The sequence below is a fragment of the Odontesthes bonariensis genome, chromosome 8, assembly GCF_027942865.1.
Source record: "Odontesthes bonariensis isolate fOdoBon6 chromosome 8, fOdoBon6.hap1, whole genome shotgun sequence".
NCBI lineage: Eukaryota > Metazoa > Chordata > Actinopteri > Atheriniformes > Atherinopsidae > Odontesthes > Odontesthes bonariensis.
Genome location: NC_134513.1, coordinates 36,609,061 through 36,631,410, shown reverse-complemented (window position 1 = coordinate 36,631,410; position 22,350 = coordinate 36,609,061). Strand labels below are relative to the sequence as shown.

Below are 22,350 nucleotides of genomic sequence, written 5' to 3'. Positions count from 1 at the left end.
GTTTGCTAAATTATTTTTATGACCTTAGAATGAACCATTTATATCCATTTCTACAGCAAGTTCCTCTACACAGATCGGTCATATTACTGCCATAAAATGGAGGTAGAAGAAGAGTACTGATCAGCGGGTGATGAAGAAGAAGAACGTGGGGGAATCAGGGTTGTGGATGCTGCTTTCTAAGAAGTCTGAGGGAATAAATTACATAAACGGAGGATATTTGTGTCGTAAAGGAAGAACTGACGACAGCGTGTGAATCAACCTCACCAAAGAGAAAACATGAAGAATCTGGGGGATTTCCCAAACACCTGGAAGAAGCCCCCTTTTCAGGAATAAGGTGCCATTTTCCTGGTTATGTTGCTTTTTTGGGGCCTTTTGGATGGTTCGATGACCACAAGGCCGTGGAAACAACTTTTTATCCATGTAGTGCGAACCAAACACCATCCCCGCAGGGAAACACGGTGGAGGTAGCATCATGATGTGGAGAAAACTGATCAGACATAAATGACAGATGTTACTAAATGCAACTATACTCTTAATGGGGACATTTTATATCTTTTTAAAAATCAACAGTTTTCTGAGCTCTTATTGAGACGTTTGAAACAGACTTTGGTCTGAATACCTGTTGGTTTAAACACAGCGGCTCTCTGTCTTAACCCTGTTTTAACAACTCTTTGTTAACAGTCTGTTTTCAGGGTGGAGACTCAGTTCGTATGTTAGCTGTCATCCAGTCAGACCAGAAACACTCCAGCTCTATATATACAGATAGTTCTTCTATTGATCCCAGAGGGAAATAGTTTAGCAGTGTAGCTGTAAGCTAGCAGCAGATGCTAGTTCAGGTGGATGTGAGTGGGTGGGGCTTAGCAGAGGAGGTGGGGTCAACTTAAGGAGTGACGTACTTTGGAAATGAAAATCAGAACGGCTCGTAAAATGAGGACCTTTCAGACAAAAAGGAACAAAATAAATACCAGGGTTGTGTTTTTGGGGAGTTTTACACCTGCAGGTGACCTCAGACGCCCTGATATATGCTCCCAGGAACAGGAAGAAGGAGTTTTACACCTGCTGGTGACCTCAGACGCCCTGATATATGCTCCCAGGAACAGGAAGAAGGAGTTTTACACCTGCTGGTGACTTCAGACGCCCTGATATATGCTCCCAGGAACAGGAAGGAGTTTTACACCTGCTGGTGACCTCAGACGCCCTGATATCTGCTCCCAGGAACAGGAAGAAGGAGTTTTACACCTGCTGGTGACTTCAGACGCCCTGATATATGCTCCCAGGAACAGGAAGAAGGAGTTTTACACCTGCTGGTGACCTCAGACGCCCTGATATCTGCTCCCAGGAACAGGAAGAAGGAGTTTTACACCTGCTGGTGACTTCAGACGCCCTGATATATGCTCCCAGGAACAGGAAGAAGGAGTTTTACACCTGCTGGTGACCTCAGACGCCCTGATATATGCTCCCAGGAACAGGAAGAAGGAGTTTTACACCTGCTGGTGACCTCAGACGCCCTGATATATGCTCCCAGGAACAGGAAGAAGGAGTTTTACACCTGCTGGTGACTTCAGACGCCCTGATATATGCTCCCAGGAACAGGAAGAAGGAGTTTTACACCTGCTGGTGACTTGAGACGCCAGAGCAAGGGAAACATTCTGGCCAAAGCAAAGACCTCAAACCGATTGTATCAGGACCGCAGAACACTCGCAGAACCCATCCAGCTTTAAGGAGCTGAAGAGGTTCTTCGAGGAGGAATCAGCAAGAATCCCAGAGGTTAGACGTTTCACGCTTCCAGAGATGTAACCCTAAAAGAACCTTTCTTTGTTTCATAATTAGGTTAGAACTTTTAAAGTGGCCGAGTTGTGTTTATGAGGTGATATAATCCCCCCAAAACCAGTTTCAAGTTCAGGTTTTTAAGAAAGAAAACAGGTAAAATACCAAAGGGGGTGATTACTTGGACAAGTCAATCATTTCTTTGTGTATTTCTTCCCATTTTTGTCCTGTTTAATCATATATCAGCACACGGACACTGAAGTAGAAGTTCACTCAGTTTATATTTAACAAAAAGACAAAGAAAATCAGCATTTTGATGAGTTACAACAGCTTATGGAGGCAGCTGGATGGGCTGTACAGGTCCATCTGATGCTCAGGTTTACAGGTGAGGCCGTCATCGTACAAAAACGGACATTCAGTGGAAACTAAATGAAAAGTGACGAACCAAATGTTGGTCGTCTCCACAAACACAAAGCACCGTGAGAACCAAACAGACGAAGGTTGCCTGTCGACCCTCCGAACAACCTGGAGACAAAAGTGCTTTTCATTGAAAAAAATAAAAACCAACCTTTTCTACATTTCTACTTCCTGCGAGCCTTTTTATCTACGTTCAGTCTGTCCATCACTTCCAGCGGTTGGCGTGTCCAACAGCACCGCCTGCAGGCCTGGAGGGAGTCTGCAGGCCGGTTTCCAGCAGATTACATTAAAGGTGGGCAGACCTGGCAACCAAAATCTTCCTGATCCTGATTTTAATTTGCAAACTTTAGGAGCCGACCCAACAGAAACATATTTTTTGGCTCTTAAATGGACAGAAAACATCCCAAAAATGTACTTTTTTTTTTTTTTTTTTTAAATGGGATTTGTTGGAAATCATCTTCACATTTCAAATTAAAAACATCAAATCAATAATTCTCTTTTTTTCCTCATAACTCAAATAGTTCCCTTAAATGATTCAGCTGTAGCTTTTAGATCTTTTCACCTTCATTCCACCTGAGTTTGTTCACGTCCCGGATGTTAGACGTCACCTTCGACCAGCTCAACTCTCCCCCTAAAGTCCCCGACACCAACCGGGCTGCGCCAGTCTTCTAACGCCCACCTTCACACACTTTCACTCAGATTTGTACCGAATCAGCTCAGACAAGAAAACGTCCTGTAAAGTGCAGAAACGAGAACCTTTCCAACAGTACCACAGGTAGCGGCGGCTGGCGGACACGTGAGCGGCGAGACCAAACTGCGACCGCCGACTACAGCGCGAAAAGTCACAAATTCTTTTCCTCTGCTTCACTTCCGTCACAAACATCTACAGAGGCCTTAAAGTCCAGAAAGACTGATACATGGTGGGTTTTAAAGCACATTAGTAACGAATCTCTGCAGCAAGACTGGAAGAAAAGGTCGTGACAAACGAGGACTTGAAAGTTCTTTTCAATCATACGTGAAGTTTTAGTGTCTCTGTTTGACTTTTTTTTTTTTGTTCAATCATCAAAGTCCCCATGAAACACTTTACAGACTTTTTCTTTTAGCACATCACGTTTCCTGTTAAAAACAGAAGCTCAAGGGGATTTTCCCCCTCTGGAAACACCCAATCTGCTCTGATTGGTCGGCTCCAGAGGCCTGAAGAAGTACCGCCCACTGCTGAGGACACGCCCCCGAGCACAGGAGGACTCTAAAATACCTTTAAAACTACAAAGAAATCCACTTTTGGGGTGATGATTGGAAATGTCAACAAATGTAAAAACATCTAAAAATATAATTTAATTTCATGGAGACTTAAAAGTAGAGAAACGTTTCTACAACCTTCATGTTCAGGGTCTTTTTTTACTTTAGATTTAGAAGGTTTGGTTTGAACCGAGCCGAATGGAATAAACAATGAACGATGTGTAAAGAGAAGCTGCTGCTAGCTCCACTGGTTTCCTTCCAGTCTGCAGATCCGGAGGACTGAAACGTCTCCGCCTCAAGGAAAACAATCCCACCGAAAAGCTGGCGGGAAGCTTATTTTGTTCTGATAAAACTGATAAAAACCAGTGTAAAGCGTTCGATTGTCTTGAGTCATGCTGGTGTTTCTTTTACGTCTGGTCGCACAGATGGCGGGCTCCGGCACCGAGCCGATAAACAACAGACTGATTTGGCACAAAAGTCCTTCAAACATCAGAGCGACTTTACACGAAGAGACATTAAAACCTGGATATGTTCTAGGACTGATCTGAGATTGTCACCGTACGTCTGATTCTGTAGAAAAATAGAATGAGGCAATATAAAAAAAGACGGAATGAAAAGTACTGCAAGGATTCAATGGATAGATTTACAATGATTTTCTATATAGCTTATAAATACGTTATCTACACAATATGTGGTACAAAAATACTATATAGCATTTAGTGGGCACTGGAGCTCTTTGTGTTCTTCTCCTCAGAGTAACGACAACGGAAAGTAAAAAGGTGTGAAGTTGTCTAACTGCTCAGGCACAAGGTCGTGTGAGAGATTCAGAAACACAGAAACAGAAGTCACAGAGTGGCGCCGCGCTCGCCGACGCCGGGCGGCTCGAGCTGCCGTCAGACGTGAGCAAACAAACACAAACGTACGTTTTGGTTTAAATCGCGTCAGAACACGGACCCGCTGCGTCCGGATGTGAGTCCTGATGCTGCGGCGGCCTCAGAGGGACGCGAGCGGCGCCGTTCCATGTTTACGTTGCACAACTTGTTGGTTTGTTTGTTTGTTGTGCGCAGCGGAAAGTTTGTAAACAACTGAAGCCGTCCTGCTCGCGCCCGCTCTGCGGTTCTGTAGAATTGGATCAAACTTCTTGACTTTGACCCTCCCGCATCATCACCATTTCTCTGATTGGCTCCGTGTTGGATCGGTCGGTGGATATGTGCCTTACAGAACCGGCCCGGTTCTGACGGGTCAGCCCAGGACTCACACCCTCAGCAGACGCCTTCCCGCCAACCGTCCAAAAACAAGAGGAGGTAAATGTGAATCAAAGAGCCGGTACCGCATTCTGGAACCTGATCCAGTTGGCATGGTAACTGCAGGGGTGCGGCGGGGGCGGGGCCTCCGGCGCCTGTTCTTGTGGCTGTCTTTGTATTTGGCATCGGTGAGTTCATCGTCCCACTGCTTCCTGCTCGTCCTTCAGCCTGTTTCTCCTGGTTTAAGGCAACTTATATCTGATGATTTTAATAAAACCTTTTCTTAAAAAATGTACAAATTTCTTAATACAAACCTCTATGGCGTCATCAGTAAACACTGTATAGAAAATATATAAATATGTTTTTCTCTTTTCAATGTACAAATGTCCTGCCGCTCCCCATCTGCTTCCCTTTTTCATCGCCGGCGCTCCTCCCGATACTTCAGTCTCGCTTTCCCGTTTTTCACCTCATTTATGCACAATTGCTATTTACAGTGAGGGGGCGGAGCTGCGGAGGGTGGGATTCTGGGGGGTTTGGCTCACGAGGAGTCCGTACAGGGTGACGGCGGCGGCGGGTAGAGGTGGTGGGAGTAGCTGCGCTCGGTGTAAGGCGACGGCGGGCAGCTTTCGCAGTTCTCCTCCGCCGACAGGTACTGGCTTCGGGGCGTCGGTGGCGGTGGGAAAGGCTCAGAGTCGTAGTTGAGGTCGCTGGTGTAGCCCTTGGTGGCGGCGCTGGACTTGAGCGGCGCCCGGCGCCCAGGTGTGTAGTCGCTGTCGCACACGTCGGTGCTGCAGGGGGTGGTGGGGGGGGCGAAGTGGCGGTAGGTGTAGGGTCGGTAGCTGAAAGAGCAGAAGAGAAACATTTAGTGTCTTTTTTTATAAGTTCTGTTATGATGCGCAACCGTGGCAACGGGAAAGTTGATATCCTGTTGGAGCAGCTAGCTGAGCTTTCAAAAGAACGAGTAATGACCTGGGATAAGACCCCAAATCAAGATGAGTTGAAGAGGAGACGTCTACGATGCAGAGCGGGAAGAAAATGGAGGAAAAGGAGGAGGAAGTTTAAACTAATTTCTTCCCCTGATCATCAGGGGAAATGTGAGATCACTGGTGGATAAAATGGACGAGTTGGAGCCCTGATGAGGACACAGCAGGAATATCAGGCAGAGACCTGGCTGCAGGAACAGCTCTAACAGCTCTCTGCTCAGCTCTAAGACTATCCGGGCAGACAGAGACTGCAGACAGAGCGCTAGCAGGAAAGGAGGAGGATCACAGAGCTGGTTAACAACAGATGCTGTAATCCTGGACATGTCACTGAGAAGGAGCGTCTGCACCCCAGATGTTGAACAGCTGGCTCTGAGCTTCTGTCCATGTTGTCTGCTGAGAGAGTTCACCTGAGTTACCTGCTGACACTGTGTGTGACGTCATCAGCTGAGTTGTTGCTAAGCAACAGAAACAACAGCCCAACCCACTGATGGAGACCTCTGAAGGTTTCTACCACACCTTCCTCTCTGCTACACTTCAGCTTTCTACATGTTTGTCAGCTAATTTATATTTCATTTTGTCATCTGTAACAACAGCTGATCTTTAATAATAACTAATGCTGCAGGGATATAAGTTACCTTCAGGGGTTAATAAAGTTGTATTGAACTTAACTCAATTGAATGAAGAGGGTTAAAATAAGTTGGTCAAGATTGTCGTTTGATTTTAATTCACATCAAATCAGAAAAAGGCGGAATGTTTTCTATAAATAACGGAATTATATTTACATCTTTATTTACTTTCACTGCTTCAGCTGCTCTGCCCTCATTTCTAATATTCTGTTATTAGAGTGAATCGTCATATTCTTCCTCAGTGTCTCGTTTTGGTGTCTTAACTCTAAATCTGGAAGGCTGACAATGTTTAAGTTCTGGTGGATTCCTCTGAGAGAAAGTTGGATAAATGAGGTAAAAACAGGCCAACGAACTGCTCACTACAGTTTGAAAAACCCCTGACATATCCAACCAATAACCAGTGTTAAACTGACCAGGAAAACTGCTGAAAGTAGATGTCTTATTGCCACGGTGATGTTGTTAACCACTTCCCCGAGCTGAACAGCAGAGGGCGCCGTCTGTATGTCAGACAGAACCATTCACGTGTGAAGCCAACAGAACCACAGCAGGATCGTTTCATGTTTCTCACTGATCCAGTCCAGCTGGATTATTTCTGCAGTAAAAGTTCATATAATAAAGACCATGTTTATGATCCAGAGCGGGTCAGAACCGGTCCCGTTTGGTTCCAGCCTCTAAATGAGTCCGTGCCTGCTTTTGAGTTCCAGCTGCTGCATGTTTTGTCACCTCTTTGATTTAGATTTCTCTCTAAATATTTTGTGTTGAATTACGTTTGCTTAACATCTGTTCTGATTCTGATCCAAAAGCAACAAACCCACCAGCCGCTCGGCAGCGCTCGGATAAACATGTCACAACAACCGGATCAAACATTTATCTGATTAAAAAGACAATGTTTGAATATTTTGGGATTTACTTGGAGGACTGAAGCCACAGCTGTAAACCGCCTGAGGTCAGAATCTGTCGGCATCGAGGTTCTGATGAACAAAACTATGTTTGAGGAGTTCTGTGAAACGTTCACAGCTTTAGAAAAAGAGTCCAAACCCCAACCTGAGCTCAGCTCCCAAAAGTTCACATGTGATCAAACGGGAGTACCTGTAGGATCTGTGAGTGGATGGACTGTTGGAGGAGTAACCGAACTCCAGCGTGTACTGGGAGCGGACCGTGGCGGGAGACGGAGGAGGGTTCAGGATCTGGAAAACACAACACAGCAGGTCAGGACCAGCACCGCAGCTGGTTACCATCAGGAACGTCATCGACAGACGAGTCCGGATCAGAGAGGCCAGTCCGGATCAGAGAGGCCAGTCCGGATCAGACAGGCCAGTCCGGATCAGACAGGCCAGTCCGGATCAGAGAGGCCAGTCCGGATCAGACAGGCCAGTCCGGATCAGACAGGCCAGTCCGGATCAGAGAGGCCAGTCCGGATCAGACAGGCCAGTCCGGATCAGACAGGCCAGTCCGGATCAGAGAGGCTCACCGGGGGGAAGTAGGTGCCTTTGGTGCTGGACGAGCTGCTGGACGAAGCTCCGGTGACGTGGGCGCGGTCGTACGGAGGCCCGCTGCTGCCGCCCATGATGCTCAGAGAGCCAATCACAGACTTGCCTCTGGAGATGCCTGTCCACAGGTACAGAGGTCAACGTTAGCACCGAGTTTAATCTACTGGTGTGACATTCTCCAGCTGGTTTTAAACTCCTGAACAACTAAAGCATCCAACGAGCAGTTATTTATTTCTGACATTTTAACAGTTTGAGTTCTGTTACAGATTCTCAGGAATAAAACATGTTACTTAAAACTCAACAGCTTCACTTATCATTCAAAACAACAAAACTCTCCAGTTTAAGGAAACTCAAACCCGACAGCAGACGTTCAGTCCATGTCGGAAAACTTCAGCGGCGGCTCACCTGGCAGCGAGCTGGACAGCGAGCTCGGATGCGGGACGTATCCCAGCGGCACGGACGACGGCCCGTGGACCACAAAGTCGTTGGTGACCGTCTCGCCATCGTCCTTCATCTGAGGACACAGGACGCGCTGACACACAAAGTAGATGGCGCCCACCACGAACAGGGCCATGACCACGCCCACGATGGAGCTGATTGTATTGTTGGGCGGAGGCGGCGGCTCCTCTGTCGGATCTGAACCACAGAAGAAGACAAACGTTTTATTCCACCGACATTACGATCAGAAAAGAAACAAAGAAACTATTCTAAAAATTTACAAAACAAGTTTTGTCTCCAGGAAACGCTGAAAAATAAATAAATAAATTAACATTTTCTGTGGATCCAACAGGCGGCTGATAAAAGGTCTCACTCTGATTGGACGGCCTCGGTGTTGGATAAATGTGGAGTCCAGCTGGCTCTGGATATATTTTTTACCAGATTTCATAAAGAGCTGCATGGAAATGAAGAAACACTGAACTGACCAAAGCGAGCTCTTCTGTTAGAAAGAATGCAGAAAAGCTGAACTAAAGAATAAACTTCTGTGTGTTTGGAGCAGAAGAGTTCATTTAAATCGGACTGAACCGCTGAGTGTGAACACGGAGCAGGAGGGTGAATCATAAAAACTGGGAGTGTGTTCATCAAACAGATCAAATTATGTTTCCTGCTGCAGAACAGCTGCTTCTAGCCTTTCGTGGTTTTAATCAATAAGATCCAGGTTACTGTGTTGCTTTTGTGATCAACTTTCTGTTCAATGATGCAAAGAACAAAGTCAGACGGTTCTGTCTGATCCAAAAAGAAAATATTAATTCAACATTTAAAAACTACCTCCTGAATCAACTTTAGGACTTGGATTAAAGCCAAAAGTCTGAATCTAACTACATATAAAAGATGCGGACATACAGATGGCATCATTTTAAATCAGGTGCTGTAAGAAAAGGCGTAAAGGCATATGTTTGCAGCTGTTTATGGTCAGTAACATGAGCATAAACTGGATGTTTTAACAGAACCGCCACATGTTGTAACCTGTCGTGTGTTTTAATGGAGACTCACAGCAGCCGATCTCGTCCGAGTTGTCGCTGCAGTCCATGTTGTGGTCGCACTTCTTGTGTTTCCCGATGCACTGACCATTGGAGCAGGTGAACTGGTCGGCGGGACACCGAACTGAAAACAGAAGCATCAGCAGCTCGTCAAACCAGAATTTACGTCTCTTCAGGCAGTTTTTCCTTCATCTTTGATCATTTCTGATAACAGGAGGTCATCAGACAGCATCAGTACAGCGACCTCAAACGGTCACATGCTGTCAAACCGAAGGAAACGGTCAGGGAGGTTGTTCCCATCCAACAAACACTATCGTGTTAACTTCCACTTTAAGCAACGTTAACTTCCACTTTAAGCGACGTTAACTTCGTTAACTTCCACTTTAAGCGACGTTAACTTCGTTAACTTCCACTTTAAGCGACGTTAACTTCGTTAACTTCCACTTTAAGCGACGTTAACTTCGTTAACTTCCACTTTAAGCGACGTCAACTTCCACTTTAAGCGACGTCAACTTCCACTTTAAGCGACGTCAACTTCCACTTTAAGCGACATCAACTTCCACTTTAAGCGACGTCAACTTCCACTTTAAGCGACGTTAACTTCCACTTTAAGCGACGTCAACTTCCACTTTAAGCGACGTCAACTTCCACTTTAAGCGACGTCAACTTCCACTTTAAGCTACGTTAACTTCCACTTTAAGCTACGTTAACTTCCACTTTAAGCTACGCTAACTTCGTTAACTTCCACTTTAAGCTACGCTAACTTCGTTAACTTCCACTTTAAGCGACGTTAACTTCCACTTTAAGCGACGTTAACTTCCACTTTAAGCGACGTTAACTTCCACTTTAAGCGACGTTAACTTCGTTAACTTCCACTTTAAGCGACGTTAACTTCCACTTTAAGCTAGGGATGTCGAAATTTAAAAAAAGTCTTGACCGACCACTGAGCCTCATTAGTCGATTAAAGTCGGTCACCGAAAATTCTATAAGTGCCATTTATGATATCTGTGTCCTGTCGCGCGTCTTTCTCTGCCGACTGGTTAGGCTCCCACCACACAATTAATGTTGGTTCGTGCCCTTGGTATTATACATTTTCCCCAATCATTGACCACTAGTTCTAGGCGTACTTGTGGATGAATAAGGGTTTTGGGTAGAAAAATAATTGCTGTGCCTGCGCAGACACGCACAGCCACACATTACGCGCAACGGCGCCCTTCCAGTCACGGTACTTTTTAAACACGAATCAAACGCGGCACCGAACTCGGGCTGTTAAAAGCCCACGTTACAAAGTCACAAACAGAGACCGGTGCATTTGGCGGTGTTACAGGGAAGTAGGTTAACCAATGACTTCGTTAAAAGAAAAACTTACCGAATGCCAACAGCCTCTGTGGCGTAGCCTATGCTGCACAAAATCCTTTGCAATAAGTTCCTGTCGTCTTGCTATTTAAGTACAGATGAATATATCACAAGAAGTAGGCTAAGTTAGTCTTGTGTCTTTTGCCATTACAATGTTACAATTATCATTATGTTGTAGTCCACACGCAGCCACATTGGCTTTATTTAGGTTAATAGTGGCGATTTTTTTTTAACTGCGCAGACAGGACCCGTCATGTACGGCGTACAAGTTGCAACCGGTGTAAGAGAGGACCTCTGAGGAGGGCGCTACGTGAGCTCTGCTGCGGTTGTTCTTCCATCGTGGGATGGCTCATGCTCACATAACATTTCTAAAGATATAGTTTTTTTGTTTTGTTTGTTTTTTTTAAACCGACGGCAGAAAAATTCTAACCGGACGACGTTGATTCGGTCAACCATCGGTCATACGGTCATCGGTTAACATCGCTACTTTAAGCGACGTTAACTTCCACTTTAAGCGACGTTAACTTCGTTAACTTCCACTTTAAGCGACGTTAACTTCCACTTTAAGCGACGTTAACTTTGTTAACTTCCACTTTAAGCGACGTTAACTTTGTTAACTTCCACTTTAAGCGACGTTAACTTCCACTTTAAGCGACGTTAACTTCCACTTTAAGCGACGTTAACTTCCACTTTAAGCGACGTTAACTTCCACTTTAAGCGACGTTAACTTCCACTTTAAGCGACGTTAACTTTGTTAACTTCCACTTTAAGCTACGTTAACTTCCACTTTAAGCTACGTTAACTTCCACTTTAAGCTACGTTAACTTCGTTAACTTCCACTTTAAGCTACGTTAACTTCCACTTTAAGCGACGTTAACTTCCACTTTAAGCGACGTTAACTTCCACTTTAAGCGACGTTAACTTCGTTAACTTCCACTTTAAGCTACGTTAACTTCCACTTTAAGCGACGTTAACTTCCACTTTAAGCGACGTTAACTTCCACTTTAAGCGACGTTAACTTCCACTTTAAGCGACGTTAACTTCCACTTTAAGCGACGTTAACTTCCACTTTAAGCGACGTTAACTTCGTTAACTTCCACTTTAAGCTACGTTAACTTCCACTTTAAGCTACGTTAATTAAAATAAAATAATTGGGCCGCTCTGGAATAATTTTTCCCATCAAAAAGTTTTCAGGAATTAAAAAACACACAGAACTGGTTCTGGATCAGAGCCAGAAATACATCAATGAGGTCTCAATCCGACTCTGTTCTTTTCACTGGTTCTGGCGTGGATCAGTTTATGCTTTAATGGAAGTCGGTGTTAAACTGGACCGTACCACTCGGAACAGACTGCTCTCACTCTGACCCGTCTAAGTGGGCGCAGGCCGGCCGGTCTTACCTTCACACTTGTTCTCGTCGGACTGGTCCTGACAGTTGATCTCGCCGTTGCAGCGCAGGCTCAGGTCGATGCACTGCCGGTTGTCACACTGGAACTCGGACTTGGAGCAGACGGGACAGTCCTCTTCGTCGCTGCCGTCGTCGCACTCGGGGACGCTGTCGCACCTCCAGGCCTGAGGGATGCAGTCCACCTCCCCGGACGTGCAGGTGAACTGCTCCGGCGAGCAGGTTGGTGGTTCTGAGGACGACACGGAACACGGTCAGATTCTGCTGACACACTGCAGCACTCAGAACCAAACCTGAGCTCTACCTCCGCAGGACAGCTCGTCTGGCAGCAGCACCAGGTGGACCGGACACGAGCAGCGGGTCGTCCCGTCGCCTTTCACGATGCAGATGTGCGAGCAGCCGCCGTTGTCCCACGTGCACGGATGTTTACCTGCAGAACGCAAACACAAGCGAGGCTTTAGTTCTGGTTTTATCTCCTGATGGACGGATTCTGCATTTTGTACCATTTAACCATGAACAAAGCTGAGGTTCTGCTTCTGAAACAGAGAGCCACTGAGCTTAAACCAACAGGTATTTAGACCAAATTCTTCCAGTTTAAATGACAGAGAAAAGCTGTAAATCTACTGGAAACAGCTGATTAATGCTGTGGTGTCACAGGAAACTGGACTCACTGTACTCCCTCATGTCGAGCTCGTGCACAGCGTGGATGTCGCTCAGGTAGGCGACGCGCGCCTGCACCTTGGTGCGCCCCTCCCTCGTCGTCTTGTCGATGCGTTCAATCATCTGCTGCTGTTTGTCGATCCAGTACAGGTGGTCCCCGAACACGGTCAGGCCGACCGGCTGCAGGATGTTCGAGTCGGCGATCACGATCCGATTGGCTCCTGAATCGTCCAACAGAACAAAAGCACCAGGGAGAAAAAAACAAGGGCGAAAACTTCAGGAACAAATGCAACAAAACGGGAGAGGAACTGAGGGGTGAGGCAGGAGGGGAGGCGGGGGAGGGGGGACAAAAATTATACAGACGCATCACAACAAGAACGATTCATTCACAGGATTAATATCAACGAGGAGGTTGTGTGGTGGTTTTGTCCTTCAGGGGGCGCCAGTCTGAAGTCTGAGGATTTATTGGGCTGACGGAGGGTCAACTTCACCAAACTCTCATTTAAATCCCCCCGCCCCATCCATTTATCCATGTTTTATTTCAAAAGTAACAAATAAGAAAAAAAATTAAATATATTAAAATAACAAATTGATAGCAGAGTTGCACAGTCAGTAAAAAGCAACATGAACGCAGCATCTGTCATCAGATATACTTTAAATATATTCAGCCATCACTTATTTTGGATCATGGCAGTTCCAGTCTTCCATACGACAGTCAGGATGTTCGGGTGTGAAATTAAATAAAAAAAATTTTTCATTCATTTATCATCTTTTTTTAACCAGCATGAAGTAATGAGGTGCTTCCATCACCGTGTTCTGGGTTCAGACAGTTAAAGTTCACTAAATCATGAAATATTTGACAGAAGTTTGACTGAATTTCTGGAAAAAAAGAAGAAAACTTGAACTTGCTCAGAACTCACCGGACAGATCGCTGCTCTCGATGCGGCGTAGATCCGAGTCGACCCAGAACAGCTTCCCCACCTCATTGTCGATAGCCAGAGCGACAGGTTTGCCCAACCCGCTGAAGAACAGCACCTCCCGCTCTGTCCCGTCCAGCGCCGCCCGCTCGATCTTCGGAGAGCGCTCCTGCAGGTTGGTGAAGTACATGTACCTGCAGGGCACATCGGATCAGCTGTGAGGACGGGCGTTCAGCCTGAGCGGCTGCTGCAGTTTGTGAATGTTTGGTTCTGAACATCTGCAGACTCCATTTCTGCACCACAAAGCGACCCAGAAATTACTGCCTGAAGGAAACCCTACAATTATGGGTCCAAACGAGCCGCTTGGAACTTCAGCGGCCCGACAGAACAAACAACGAGGACAAATTACATGCACACGCACAGAAGTACTTTTGTTTGTGAGGGGAAGAAGTCTGACGAGAAGCAGCTGAGCTTCAGGTTTCAGAACCACCTCCTGGTACCACAGGAGTCTGCAGAGTTCAGAACAACAAGTGGGGCTCTTCCTGGAACCGGACCGAACAGAAGTAAACAAAGCATCAGGAGTCATACGTTCACTTTCTGCTTTTAGAGGGAAAGGAAATCACTTCCAGCATAAAACACTGGTCGAGTTTTATCAACAGAAACACGTCACAACTGTTAAGTTTCATGTGTTGTGTTCTTATTAAAAAGAATCTGGAGGAGTGTGAAGCTAAAACAACGTACGAACTTCAACGGATGGTTTCAAAGAGTTAAAACACAACGTACGAACGAACCTCTACCTATGGTTTCAAAGAGTTAAAACACAACGTACGAACGAACCTCTACCTATGGTTTCAAAGAGTTAAAACACAACAAACGAACTTCAACGGATGGTTTCAAAGAGTTAAAACACAATGTACGAACCTGTACCTATGGTTTCAGAGTTAAAACACAACATACAAACCTCTACCGATGGTTTCCAAGAGTTAAAACACAACATACGAACCTCTACCGATGGTTTCCAAGAGTTAAAACACAACATACGAACCTCTACCGATGGTTTCCAAGAGTTAAAACACAACGTACGAACCTCTACCGATGGTTTCCAAGAGTTAAAACACAACATACGAACCTGTACCGATGGTTTCAAAGAGTTAAAACGCAACGTACGAACCTGTACCTTTGGTTTCAAAGAGTTAAAACACAACGTACGAACTCTACCTAGGCCTAAAAAAAAAATTTTTTTTGGTTCCGGTTTCCGACCGACCCTGTCAATTTACGTGCGACTCAAATTATTTTATGAGTTTGGGGAAGAAAAAAAAAAAAAGAACACAAATACATTTTTTTTAATGCAAACTATAATTCCGTTTTTGTACAGCACCTCTTCATCCTGTATAAGGATGAGCGCATGCTCTCGTGAAAACAACGACTTCACGTGAGATCTGAATGCAGACTGGATCGGTAGCGCGTGTTATATGGTTGCGGGAGAAAGATGGATATATGCGTGGTCTCCATTGTTTGTCCATGCAATAGCGTGACAAACAAAATTGTAAGATTGGGTAGGAAATCTTTCGAAAATGTCCTTGAAGAAGTCAAGCAGTGCACTTGTTCATTTGTGTCAGCAGCCGGTGTTCAGTCGATTTCTCCTACTTGTCGAGAATTGCTACTTTGTGGTTTTGCACATGCGCCGAGCCGATTTTCTAAGTTTCGTTTTCACGCCCATAATGTTTTGCTACCCTGCGTCTGATTATTTTCTCTTTTGGAAGACATGCAAAGTAATAAAACACTTATCGTATTAACAAGCAGTTAGCTTAACATGCACAAATGGGGTGTCATTCACCATTTGAGTTTTGTATTTGGGACACTTCTGTCTTTATTCTGCTCCATCATTGTCATGAATGCATTGAGAAGGGGGAGCATTATTTGACAGGGTGTTATTGGATTATCAAAATGTGCTACCCTCTTAAATATTGATTAGAAAATGTTATGAACATGCTGCCATTCATCCTACAGTGGCAGTGAGGTGATAAGTCGTCTTACAAGAATGCATTGAGAAGGGAGAGCATTATTTGACAGGGTGTTATTGGACTATCAAAATGTGCTACCCTCTTAAATAAATCAATTTCATTACACTTTTTATAATTACACACATGAGAGACAAAAACACTAGGCTACTTCTGACGTTCTGTGGAGATCTAGACCGCGGTTTGGTCAGATAGATTTTAATCAGATTAAAGGGTCACCCCAACACTGGGAGACCCTCAGGAAAACGATATGGGTTAAACATGGCTGGAATTATCCTATTATAGATAGATCTATGATAATGATCTAAAAATAACAATGATTATATGTTTCCTACTAATAGCAGGCAGTAATGTTGGACAACAGGGCTATGAGTCGCAGAACACCAGAGTGACACTTTAACTAAACTATTAGATTTATTTATGAAATATTGATGTCTTCAATGCCAATGGTCCAGGTTGTATTGACTACATATTTTGTTCATATAAAATGTGTGTGTGTGTAACATGCTGGGAGTATCCATTGCTGCTGTAATTAAAAAAAAATAAATAAATAAAATCGACCTATCCCTTGCTGTCACTAGAAAAAAAAAAAATAATTAAATAAAATAAATTCCCTACCTACCCATGACATCAACTGACAACCAACAGGAACCAAACTTTTTTATTTTTTTAGGCCCTATGGTTTCAGAGTTAAAACACAACATACGAACCTCTACCGATGGTTTCAAAGAGTTAAAACAACGTATGAACGAACCTCTACGATGGTTTCAAAGAGTTAAAACACAACGTACGAACGAACCTCTACCGATGGTTTCAAAGAGTTAAAACACAACGTACGAACGGTTTCAAAGAGTTAAAACACAACGTACAAACGTCAACGGATGGTTTCAAAGAGTTAAAACACAACGTACAAACGTCAACGGATGGTTTCAAAGAGTTAAAACACAACGTACGAACCTCTACCTATGGTTTCAAAGAGTTAAAACAACGTATGAACGAAACTCTACCGATGGTTTCAAAGAGTTAAAACACAACGTACGAACGGTTTCAAAGAGTTAAAACACAACGTACGAACGGTTTCAAAGAGTTAAAAAACAACGTACAAACGGTTTCAAAGAGTTAAATCAACGTACAAACATCAACGGATGGTTTCAAATAGTTAAAACACAATGTACGAACCTCTACCGATGGTTTCAAAGAGTTAAAACACAACGTACAAATGTCAACAGATGGTTTCAAAGTGTTAAAACACAGCGTACAAACCTCTACTGACGATTTCAAAGAGTTAAAACACAGCGTACGAACCTCTACCGATGGTTTCAAAGAGTTAAAACACAATGTACGAACCTCTACCGATCATTTGAAAGAGTTAAAACAACGTACAAACCTGTACCGATGGTTTCAAAGAGTTAAAACACAACATACGAACCTCTACCGATGGTTTCAAAGAGTTAAAACACAACGTACGAACGAACCTCTACCGATGGTTTCAAAGAGTTAAAACACAATGTACGAACGGTTTCAAAGAGTTAAAACACAACGTACAAACGTCAACGGATGGTTTCAAAGAGTTAAAACACAACATACGAACCTCTACCTATGGTTTCAGAGTTAAAACACAACGTACGAACGAACCTCTACCTATGGTTTCAGAGTTAAAACACAACGTACGAACGAACCTCTACCGATGGTTTCGAAGAGTTAAAACACAACGTACAAACGTCAACGGATGGTTTCAAAGAGTTAAAACACAACGTACGAACGGTTTCAAAGAGTTAAAAAACAACGTACAAACGGTTTCAAAGAGTTAAAACACAACGTACAAACATCAACGGATGGTTTCAAATAGTTAAAACACAGCGTACAAACCTCTACCGACGATTTCAAAGAGTTAAAACACAGCGTAGGAACCTCTACCGATGGTTTCAAAGAGTTAAAACACAATGTACGAACCTCTACCGATCATTTGAAAGAGTTAAAACAACGTACAAACCTGTACCGATGGTTTCAAAGAGTTAAAACACAACATACGAACCTCTACCGATGGTTTCAAAGAGTTAAAACACAACGTACGAACGAACCTCTACCGATGGTTTCAAAGAGTTAAAACACAATGTACGAACGGTTTCAAAGAGTTAAAACACAACGTACAAACGTCAACGGATGGTTTCGAAGAGTTAAAACACAACGTACAAACGTCAACGGATGGTTTCAAAGAGTTAAAACACAACGTACGAACGGTTTCAAAGAGTTAAAAAACAACGTACAAACGGTTTCAAAGAGTTAAAACACAACGTACAAACATCAACGGATGGTTTCAAAGAGGTAAAACACAACGTACGAACCTCTACCGATGGTTTCAAAGAGTTAAAACACAACGTACAAATGTCAACAGATGGTTTCAAAGTGTTAAAACACAGCGTACGAACCTCTACCGATGGTTTCAAAGTGTTAAAACACAGCGTACGAACCTCTACCGATGGTTTCAAAGAGTTAAAACACAACGTACGAACGGTTTCAAAGAGTTAAAACACAACGTACAAACGGTTTCAAAGAGTTAAAACACAACGTACAAACGTCAACGGATGGTTTCAAAGAGTTAAAACACAACGTACGAACCTCTACCTATGGTTTCAGAGTTAAAACACAACGTACGAACCTCTACCGATGGTTTCAAAGAGTTAAAACAACGTATGAACGAACCTCTACCGATGGTTTCAAAGAGTTAAAACACAACATACGAACCTCTACCTATGGTTTCAAAGAGTTAAAACAACGTACAAACCTCTACCGACGATTTCAAAGTGTTAAAACACAGCGTACGAACCTCTACCGATGGTTTCAAAGAGTTAAAACACAACGTACGAACGGTTTCAAAGAGTTAAAACACAACGTACAAACGGTTTCAAAGAGTTAAAACACAACGTACAAACCTCTACCTATGGTTTCAGAGTTAAAACACAACGTATGAACGAACCTCTACCGATGGTTTCAAAGAGTTAAAACACAACATACGAACCTCTACCTATGGTTTCAAAGAGTTAAAACACAACGTACGAACCTCTACCGATCGTTTCAAAGAGTTAAAACACAACATACGAACCTCTACCTATGGTTTCAAAGAGTTAAAACACAACGTACGAACCTCTACCGATCGTTTCAAAGAGTTAAAACACAACATACGAACCTCTACCTATGGTTTCAAAGAGTTAAAACACAACGTACGAACCTCTACCGATGGTTTCAAAGAGTTAAAACACAACGTACGAACCTCTACCGATGGTTTCAAAGAGTTAAAACACAACGTACGAATGGTTTCAAAGAGTTAAAACAATGTACGAACGGTTTCAAAGAGTTAAAACACAATGTACGAACGGTTTCAAAGAGTTAAAACACAACGTACGAACGGTTTCAAAGAGTTAAAACACAACGTACGAACGGTTTCAAAAAGTTAAAACACAACGTACGAACGGTTTCAAAGAGTTAAAACACAACGAAGGAACTGCGACCAATCAGGCGAGTGTGTGAAACGATCATGAAGAAATGCGAGCATACTGACCCTCTCTCCGGGTTGACCACGATGGCTCGGGGTTTGTCGTGCTCGCTCCGCAGGACCACGCCCACCCTGCTGCCGTCCGTCCGGGTCACATTGATGACGTTGGTGACCTCGCTGGTCCAGTAGATGAACCGGCTGTAGATGTCGATGCTCAGGTCGTACAACTGCAGACCCTGACTGTGTCCCACCAGAGAACTCGACACCACCGTCATACTCTGACAAGATGACACACAGAACGGTCAGCGCAGTGGATCAGAACCAGGACTTTAACGACCGATGCACAAAGAGTAAACACAGCACCTGTAGATGTCAGACCTGATATAACGGAAAAACCAGCACACCTTGACTCAACAGATCTGAACCTTACCCGACTTTAAAATGCACCTCTGAATATGTGGAACTTTCATTTCACACACCCTAAACATTTCACATTTTTAATGTTCATTGATATATTCTGACCAGAGTTCGCGTTAACCGACAATTGTCCGTCATTGACGGAATTTTTTCAGCCATGATGGAAAAATTTGAAGGCCGTCCGTTGTTTTGACGGATTTGACCATTACCATTACCAATAATAAAAAAATAACAATAAAACACACAATTGAAATCATAGGCAAGTTATGACATTTTTCTTACTCTACATAAGTTTCATTGCCGTCACCAACTTTCAATCTGAGCCGCAGCTTTGGTGTTCAGTGGGCCGATACATTGTAGCCAGCTGCGCGAGGGTGTTCTGATAGCCGCCCGTCTGTAACTTTGACAGATGATGAATCATAAAAGTAGCCTACCGGTAACCTCACACCCGACCTGGTGGTGGCGAGCTCGTGCATATTAATTAGCAATTTATTAGCGATTGATTAGCTGTCATCACGTTCAGAGGCTCTTGCCGGCTTCTTATCGTTTCATTGGGAGACATGTTTCCCGACTTCAGAGCTTTGGCTGAAGTGGCGCTGGTCATTCCAGTCTCCAGCGTCGCAGCTGAGCGTGGGTTCAGCCTTCAGAATAAGATTAAAACCTCAATGAGAAGTCGTCTGTCGGAGGCAAGGACGCAAAATTTAATGACAATCGCCTCGGCAGCAGTCTCAATTGATGCGTTCGATTACACACAAGCGAGCTCCCTATTCAAATCAATGCGGGCCAGAAGGAAGGTTTGAGCTACAACAGGTCAATTGCAGATTACCACTGCAACCATTCTAAGTGGACTGTTCATATTTCCCTTCAATTGTTCTAAGTGGACTGTTCATATTTCCCTTCAATTGTTCTAAGTGGACTGTTCATATTTCCCTTCAATTGTTCTAAGTGGACTGTTCGTATTTTCACTACAATTTTCTTTGTTCGACTACGTTATAAAATAACATGTTCATATGCCCAACAGCCGCAATGTTTTTAGCAGCGAAAAAAACGAGTTCACAAGTGACCGAATGTCAATCTCTGAAGAAATGCATAAATAAAAAAAAATATTAGATAATACACACTTGTTCTGTGAATTATTTTTTAAATGAAAATAAGTCAATAAAACACGAGTTATTATAAGCATTAGGATATAGCCTGTATATTAGCCTACCATTTAAAAGCCTGTATATTACCATTTAAAATAAAATGACGGATAATAATGGACAATGACGGAATTTTTACGACCCTGTCCGTCAAAATGACGGACAGTGAAAAAGTCTAGCGCAACCACTGATTCTGACCCTGTGTTACATGGATAAAACTCCAAACGGTTAGCCTACTACAGCTGGAGTCATCAGAACTAGACTGGACCAACAGGGGAAGTTTAAACTGGGCTGCAGTCATCTACAGTTTGTTTTAACAGATGTGAAAGATGTCAGGACACTTGTTCATCTTTTCCAAGCTGCTGTGATGTGACCATCATGATCAAACCTCTTGTTATCAGCGTTACTTTTCAGAAGGTTGTGCTCCCAACAACCCAATGCCCCGCTGCATGTTTTTGGATTGACTCTCTTGAGAAAGAGCAGGTTTAAGGTTTCCTCCTGCTCCCTGTGTTTACTTTCAGAGCGACAGAAAACAAACGTCTGAAATGATTCATGTGAAAATCTGGTTTGTTTGGCTCTCGCAGACCACCATGGTGTACACGACTCTGAAATTTATGAGAAGTGTGGCAGGTTGATATAAACTGAATCATCTTTTCAGAGCTCACAATGCTGTTTTTATGCTCTCAGACGTCTGTGTTACAAACTCAGAGCAGACTCAGGCTCTGAGCGGTTCTGCCTGCAGAGCCTCAAACAGCCATTAACCTCACCGGTGATTTTATCCAACCTTTTCTACCCCGAGCGTCAGTCCAGATCAGATGAGCCGCTCTCAGCTAAAACCGCCTGGCCCAGTCCCTGCGCAGCATGTGGTACCTGGTTCCCGTCCTCCTGAGCGCGTCGGATGACGTTCTGCTTGGAGTCGATCCAGTACAGCTGCTTGTCGAGCGGGTCGTAGTCGATGGCCCGGACGTTCCTCAGGCTGTGGATGGGCAGGATGATGTCCGGGCTCTGCTGCTCGTCGATCACCATGCGGTTGATGGCCGTCTTCTGGCTGAACAGCAGGAACGAAGTGGGAGCTGAAAGAAAACCACAAAGAGTTGGACACGGAGCTGCTGGTTGGACGGAAACCATCAGGGAACCCAGAACCCTGAAACCAGGGCTTCCCAACAGCCTGCAGAGAGTGACGCGAGCCTCACCGCTGCAGGTCTTGTTGTCGTAATTGAGGGAGAAGTGGGCGGGGCATCCGCAAACGAAGCTGCTGACGGGGACGGCGAGGCACAGGTGGGAGCAGTGTCCGTTGGTGGAGGCGCAGGCGTTCCAGCCACCCTGTCGGGATGAGTGGAACACCAGGATGTCCATGACATAGTCCAGGTGGCCCTGGATGACGGTGCGGTTCTGACCGCTGGTCTTGTTGGCTCGCTCAATGCTACGCTGGCTCCAGTCCGTCCAGTAGATGTAATCCTGGTACTGCGTGAGGCCGAACGGGTGAGGAAGGTCATCAGCTATCACCTCACGGTCCTGACCTGCAGGACAAGAACCCAAAAAAAAAGATCAGAGAGGAGACGATGACTAAGAAACTACAGACCAAACTGAGGCCAGGTCTAAAAATGATTCAAACAAGTCTTAAACCAGTTCAAACCAGTCCAAACCAAGTCTTAAACCAGTTCAAACCAAGTCTCAAACCAGTTCAAATGAAATAA

At 44.3% G+C, this 22,350-nt stretch overlaps 1 protein-coding gene across 2 annotated transcripts in view; it reads right to left on the bottom strand.

Moving 5' to 3' along the window:
* Nucleotides 1-2,029: 2,029 nt before the first annotated feature.
* The window catches only part of lrp6 (low density lipoprotein receptor-related protein 6), a 50,640-nt gene continuing 30,319 nt past the window's right edge, over nucleotides 2,030-22,350 (bottom strand). For both annotated transcript variants that reach the window (XM_075472343.1, XM_075472344.1), the window contains exons 12-23: nucleotides 21,847-22,173; nucleotides 21,524-21,726; nucleotides 19,161-19,372; nucleotides 13,584-13,774; nucleotides 12,675-12,884; nucleotides 12,308-12,433; nucleotides 11,999-12,235; nucleotides 9,258-9,368; nucleotides 8,172-8,402; nucleotides 7,748-7,884; nucleotides 7,366-7,463; nucleotides 2,030-5,506 (exon numbers count right to left, since the gene is read on the bottom strand). In XM_075472343.1, the coding sequence (XP_075328458.1) occupies nucleotides 5,206-5,506; nucleotides 7,366-7,463; nucleotides 7,748-7,884; nucleotides 8,172-8,402; nucleotides 9,258-9,368; nucleotides 11,999-12,235; nucleotides 12,308-12,433; nucleotides 12,675-12,884; nucleotides 13,584-13,774; nucleotides 19,161-19,372; nucleotides 21,524-21,726; nucleotides 21,847-22,173 (2,384 nt within the window). In that variant the 3' untranslated portion in view covers nucleotides 2,030-5,205. The remainder of the gene's footprint in view (nucleotides 5,507-7,365; nucleotides 7,464-7,747; nucleotides 7,885-8,171; nucleotides 8,403-9,257; nucleotides 9,369-11,998; nucleotides 12,236-12,307; nucleotides 12,434-12,674; nucleotides 12,885-13,583; nucleotides 13,775-19,160; nucleotides 19,373-21,523; nucleotides 21,727-21,846; nucleotides 22,174-22,350) is intronic.